The 7,001-nt window shown below is 43.6% G+C and overlaps 1 protein-coding gene across 1 annotated transcript; it reads right to left on the reverse strand.

Moving 5' to 3' along the window:
• Window positions 1-3,757: 3,757 nt before the first annotated feature.
• On the reverse strand, window positions 3,758-4,714 carry LOC136620255 (olfactory receptor 5J3-like). The gene has a single exon (XM_066594960.1). The coding sequence runs from the start codon at window positions 4,712-4,714 to the stop codon at window positions 3,758-3,760; it is 957 nt and encodes a 318-aa protein (XP_066451057.1).
• Between the last annotated feature and the right edge of the window lie 2,287 nt (window positions 4,715-7,001).

Consider the following 7,001-nt stretch of genomic DNA (forward strand, 5'->3'; position numbering starts at 1 on the left):
GCCGGCAACAAAGGAAGCTCCTGGGAGTGCCTACGGCAGGGACTCTGCGTCTGCTTCTGGCTGGGCAGCTCCTGGAACAGGCACCAGCACTGCCACTGCGAGCACTGCAGCTGCTGGCCAGCAAGCCCCTGGAAGTGGCTCCGGCAGGGCCGCTGCCATCCCTTCTGTTCCTGGATGCGGCCAGCTCTTGGAAGATGCTCCTGCGGCTGCTCCTGCTAGTACAGCTCCTGGATGCGGCTCTGGCAGTGACGCAGCAGCATCTCCTGGCAGAAGCGCAGCCAGACACAGTGGGCATTGAAGGATGGAATCGCCGGACACAAGGTCGGCATGGAGGCAGACAGCAGCTCCAGCATCGCCGGGGAATGGGAGCGCAGGCATACACAGCTATCAGTGGGAGCGCAGATGGGGCAGCAGCACAGACAGCTGTCTGCGGGGAACAGGAGCACAGGTATACACAATGCAGAAGAAGGTTACAGTGCACAAGGCAGAGCGCCGGAGGCCTGAGTGACACAAGGCTGGAAGTGAGATAATGCCCACTCATTCTCTAGGCCAGCCAATAAAATTGTGGGCGTCGCTTGGGGTCGTTCATCTTGCCACCACCCATTCTCCACAACATTTCCACATATTCATGCCCTGCCTGGTCATCAGAGTTATCACCAATAGAACGCCCTTCACAGCTAGGACTTAACTAAAATGTCAATATTTTATTAGTATTCTTTAAAATACATAAATTGGGGCACAAACGTGAAACAAGACTACTGTTACCTGATATGTGAATCTCAGAAACAGATATTTAATGAAGCACAGGACAAAAACAAAACAAAACAAAAATGTGAGATGTGCTAACAACACAATGAACTCACTAAATAAGGGATATTAAAAATAACTCTGATGCTAGAGCTAGTATGTTATATCCATATATTTGACTCTTATTACCAATAGAATATGTATGGGACCATCTGGGGTGCCAATTTCGACAGCCTATGATTTTGCATGATCTAAAGGCTTAGTTACAGCAAATGTGTAACGATATGCTGCAGGATACAATACAGAACTTGTATGCCTCCTTGTATCCAAGCTAGAGGCCAACAGGGTACAAGAACCTCCATGCCTGTCCGTATCACATCTTGTATCCAAACTAGAGCTTTCCTTCAAGGGGTCAGTTTTGTGCAATAACTTATCCTTTTACTCTAGTATTGTTATCACTTAGGCCTTAGTCAGACGGGCGATTTTTCGCGCGATTTGCGCATGCGTCCGGCGATTTTATAAAACCATTGCTTTGCAATGGTATCGGACACATGAGCGCTTTTTATGCGCTCGTCCGATAAATTATAGAACAAAAAATCGCAGATCGCACCTATCTGCGATCTGCGATTCCTGTTCTCTTCTCTATATGCGCTCAATGGGGCCGGCGGCAGCAGCGCCGACCCCATTGAGAACATATAGAAGACAAATCATTCTTCTCTGCCACAGCTGTAACAGCTGTGACAGAGAAGAACAATGTTTGCCCATTGAATTCAATGGAGCGGCAATACAGCCGCTCCATTGAAAGCAATGGGCTGCCGGCGTGCGCGGGGTGAATTGTCGGGAAGGGGTTAAATATATAAACCCTTCCCTGCAATTCATTCTAAAATGTGTTAAAAAAAAAAAATTGTATACTCACCTTTCCGCTGCAGCCGGAGTCCAGCCGTGGCCGCTGTCAGTTCTCCTGAACTGCTTCTTGGCACTATTCAGCCGGCGGGGCTTTAAAATCCCCGCCTGCTGAATGATCTGCCTCTGATTGGTCACAGCCCTGACCAATCAGAGGCTGAAAAGACTCACACACCCATTCATGAATTCATAAATGGGTGAGTGACTGCTGCCTCTCAGCGCTGAGCCAATCAGGGGCAGGTCTGACTCACATCCATTCATGAATTCATGAATGGGTGTGAGTGAGGCATGCTTCTGATTGGCTCAGTGCTGAGCCAATCAGGGGGCAGGTCTGACTCACACCCCCTTCACACCCACTGCAGGACTGCCACGCGGAGCTCCGGCTGCCGGGAGAAGGTGAGTATACAATTTTTTTTTTATTTTAACACATTTTAGGATGGATTGCAGGGAAGGGCTTATATATTTAAGCCCTTACCGACAATTCATCCTGGGCTTGCCCGCAGTGCATTGCTTTCAATGGAGACGGCTGTATTGCCGTCTCCATTGAATGCAATGCGCTGGACAGCTCCGGCCCGTTTCTAATGAAACGCGGCTAGGAGCAGATTTTCGGGCGATTTGCGGGCGACTTGCGCGCACCGGTCACGCGATTTGCGGATGCGCATCCGTCATGCGATCCGCAAATCGTGAGAAAAATCGCCCGTCTGACTAAGGCCTTACTTGTATGAACATTTTAATCTCACACAGAAAGTTTCGTTCCATTCCAACAACTGCTTCTAGGGAAGGAATTGGTTTTGACAATTAATGAATGTTGTGAAAGTACAACAGGGAAAGTGCTGGAGGGGTGTATATTTCACCCAGGTGTTTAAGCTTGGTAAAATGCAAAGTTTAGAAAGATGGTTTTGCTCACAAAACCTAGTTTTATGAGCCTTTATTTAAGTGTGTTAAGGGCTGGATTTTTATTGTATGGATAAGTTGGCAATAGGACTTATCACACCCTCTAGTACTCTAGTCCAGGGTCTTCCCTGGTTTCCCAGTCGGCCCAGCTACCTCCACTGAGATTCTTAATGGGACAGAGAAGACTGCAATCATAGGCAGTCTGGGTCAGATACAAACAAGCCTAGTGTGGAGAAGTCAGATCATTTGATGATATCTGCTATATGTTATTGCTAGGTGAGAAAACATTGTTTAGATAGTACCCAGACGGGCAGATATTTATTTTCTCTTGTTGTACGTGTCAGGATTTCCACAAAGTTTATACTGCTTGCACAAAATAAAGCTAAATGGGTTTTTAATTGCGACTGAGTCCTTGCTGAACCTCAGAAAGTCTATTGTAAAGTTACAGAACAGTTTATTATATAAGGAGTCGGCATCACTTACAAGATCTTTGCACCCATGACTGCACACAAAAGGTAGCAGTCCCTAAATCAAAAATAAATGCCCCACCCCATTATTGTTATAGGGTTTCGTCCAGGACTGAACTATTGATGATCTATCATCCAGATGGGTCATCAATGGTTGATTGGGGACCAACAGTCGTATACACAGCAGCAGTCCAGGTTATTATTGTATTGAATTCAGAGGGCTCTATGCCTGCATAAGCTATCTAGATCACTGCAATGTGCATGGAGCTGTCAGCTTCAGCTCTGTCCACACTAACTGCAAGCCAGATAACAGTTGATCAATGTGGGTCCAGAGCAACTGACGCCCACCAATTCTCTATTCATGACCTAACCTAAGGATAGGTCATCAATAGTTTAGTTCTGGACAACCCCCTTAATTTTTAATACTACACCTCCAGCTAGGAGATGGATGGCCGGTGCTTATCCTTCTCTTCCTTCTTTCTGTGTACTGCAGTAAAGAACGTTGTGACTCTTCCATTGCTAACAATGTGCCCATAGAGAGGGTGAGCAAGGGTCACAATCCCAACTGTTCATGAAACTGGAACTCCCTGTTGTGTTTCCAAAAAAGTGATCAAGCTGGACTTATGGTGCATAGACCCTAAAAGAAACCTATGTTGTACTCCGTGGTCTTAGTTCTGAATTTAAGAAATGCTGCTACAAGATTGTCTTGTCTATATAGCAAATCTAGAATAAATCCACACCTGAAATCATGTAAATCCTCTTCTACTGTTATCTGGCATCATCACGTGTATTTGTATAGCTTTCTGCAATGCAGACTTCAGGTCTTTGCTCCTCAGGCTGTAGATTAAAGGATTGAGTAAGGGGGTGATTAGTGCATAGATCACAGTGACCACTTGGTTTAATCTAAGAAGATTACTTGTGTTAGGAACAAAATAAGCAAAAGTCACTGAAACATAAAATATAGAAACCACAGTCAGATGAGATGTACAGGTGGAAAATCCTTTACGTTTTCCATCGCTGGTGCGGATTTTGAGCACTGTACTAAAGATCCTGAAATATGAGTAAAATGTGGTACCAAAGGCTCCAGTGCTGAGAACCCCTCCTGCAATTATCAAGACTAGAACATTGATGGAAGTATCAGTACAAGAGATCTGGAACAAATGAGGCAGGTCACAAAAGAAATTGTGGATGAAGTTGGGACCACAGAATGTCAACCTTCTTAAACATAAGGTATATATCAAGGGGATAAGAAAATCAGAAGACCAAACCAAGGATACTAACTGAAAGCATCTACCCCAAGACATGATCTGAGAGTAGTGAAGAGGACGGCAAATGGCTACGTACCGGTCGTACGACATGGAGGACAATAAAAAAAACTCAGAACTCCCAAAATAGATGACAAAGAACATTTGCGTTATGCATTCAGGGAATGAGATGGACCAGTCCTGGGTAATGAAGTTAAAGAGCATTCTTGGGGCAGTCACTGATGAGTAGGACATGTCCAAGAATGCCAAGTTTCCAAGAAAGAAGTACATGGGTGTATGAAGACGAGTGCAAGTAAGAACTAGAAGGATGATAAGAAAGTTTGTTAGGAAAGTCATCACATAGATGAGGAGGAAGATGGTGAAGAGGACATAAATGATCTTCTGATTATCCGATAGACTCATGAGAAGAACACTGGTGATTGTTGTTTGGTTTCTCATCATTACAGTGTGATTCTTCCCAAAGTTCTTTAAATGAATAACTTTGCTGGCAACAATGAAACATCAGGAGAACTTGGTGGAATATATGAACACAACAGGTGAATAGCCTGACTTGGATATAAAATTGTTGATACTAACAGATATGGGAATCCTTTATTTTATAACTCATCAGTTTCCCCAGGAGCAGAAGCCACAGAATCCCCAAACCCCTGCTGTGCATATCCATAATAATGTAATAGGGTCTCAGAACACTTATTTTCATGGTTGTTTATAGTGTAAGATTCTATTTTTTAACCTTCTATGAGTCACATTAAAATTGGAAAACCCTCCCAGAGCAGAAAACATTTCCTTTATCATTTTTCCATTTTTTTTTAAATTTACTGTGCTGGATAAATAACATATTTTATAGTACTGGATAGTACAAATATGGCAATACCACTTATGTGTAGTTTATTTTTTCAATATTTAAAGCATTGTCTAAGGGGGGGGAAATTATTTTTTGTAAAACTATTTTCTGTAAAACCACAGAGATGCCATGGTCAGTAATGAACACGGCATCCAGATGGTTAAAAGGCACAGTGTAGTAATTAGATGAGCAAGTGCCCATCTTTTCGCTTCTTTCTGCGAAAAAAAGACTGTCATATGTGGCAATCAGAGAGCAAATTTGTTCTCCGATCCATAAGATGGTTTATAACTTAAACAAAAGTGTCACCCCAAAACAGGCAGGCAAATAGGGGAATCACAGATCATTCTTTGCTGCCCTCCTTTACCTTGCTTTGCACACAGACTGAAGTGACAGCTATAAATTCAGTATTCTCACTTTCATTTCAAAAGGCTATAGGTCAGGTTGTATTGTGGCTACAGACATATTTTTGGTCTCATTTTAAAGCCAATAATCTGCAATAGAATCAGAGATATAATCTTTTGAAGTAGAATGAGCTCTGTTTGTCCAAATGTTCTTTCCCTGATAAATGAACAGAATTCAGGGTAATCAGTAGGGTTTTAACCAGTGAACATTCACAATGTACAGATCTCTGACAAGTGGCAGGGCTTGCCCAAAACATGTCATTTTTTTATGCCAATGCTTTCTATGTACAATGTTCCAGCCATCTTTTATACTAAAATGTGGTAGAAATGTCTGCCAATAAATGAGAACAAGAATTTATGAAAATAACAATACATCTTTATTAGTGGCATCAATAGCAAATAATCAGGTGTCAATATAGCATGAACATATCCATATAGAAAACAAATAACACCTGGACTTGCATACATATTGTAATCTAAGATAAAAAAGCCTACAGGCTTTTCTTGCACCAGACTTTGACCCCTTTGCAGGACCTTTGGTGGATGATTTTGGTGTTGCTAAATTCGCTAGATCCTCACCACTGCTGTAAGATCATAAAATTTAAGTTTGATTGATTGCGTGAGGTGTCAGGCCAGCTCAGAGTTGCAATGTTAAATGTAATGGTACCTTTGCTTCAGCCGTTAAGGAAGGAAAACGTTGATAAGCGAGCGCAAGAACCTTTGCTGTCTCTAGCGGCTAAAGCACAACAGCCGGCCCCATTGAAAACATGTGGAAACCCCTGGATGCAAGGCATTTTCACATGGAAACAGCTTCATATTCTTGCAGTGGTGAAGGGGTCGTGATGTTCTCCTATTGTTTTCCATGTGGCCGGTGGTGCTGCCGCCGGTCCCATTGAAGACATGTGAAAACCCCTGGATGCAAGAGAGAGAGAGAGGGGGGGAGAGAGAGAGAGGGAGAATGAGAGAGGAGGAAAGGGGGAGTGGGTGCAAGGGGGAGTGGGTGCAAGGGAGAGAGGGAGAAGGGGAGAGGAGAAGATAGAGAGGAGGTGAGGGAGAAAGATTGGGAGAGAGGGAGGAAGAAAGAGAGGGAGAGGGGGAGAGAGAAAGTGGGAGAGGGAGATTAAGAGAGAGGGAGAGAGAAGGAGAGATACTCAGCTTTGCTACATATACTCAGCTCTGCAACACGCAGCTATATACACTCAGCTCTGTTACACGCAATTATATACACTCAGCTCTGCTGCACAAAGCTATATACTCTTAGCTTTGCTACACACTGGAATATAAACTCAGCTCTGTTACACAAAGCTATATACACTCAATCCTGCTGCACGCGTGTATAAAATTAATTCTGCTACACGCAGCCATAAACACTCAGCTCTGCTACACAGAGGTATATACACTCAGCTCTGCTACACGAAGCTATATACACTCAGCTCTGCTACACATAGCTATATACATTCAGCTCTGCTACCAACAGGTA

The sequence above is a fragment of the Eleutherodactylus coqui genome, chromosome 3 (genome assembly GCF_035609145.1).
Source record: "Eleutherodactylus coqui strain aEleCoq1 chromosome 3, aEleCoq1.hap1, whole genome shotgun sequence".
Lineage (NCBI taxonomy): Eukaryota > Metazoa > Chordata > Amphibia > Anura > Eleutherodactylidae > Eleutherodactylus > Eleutherodactylus coqui.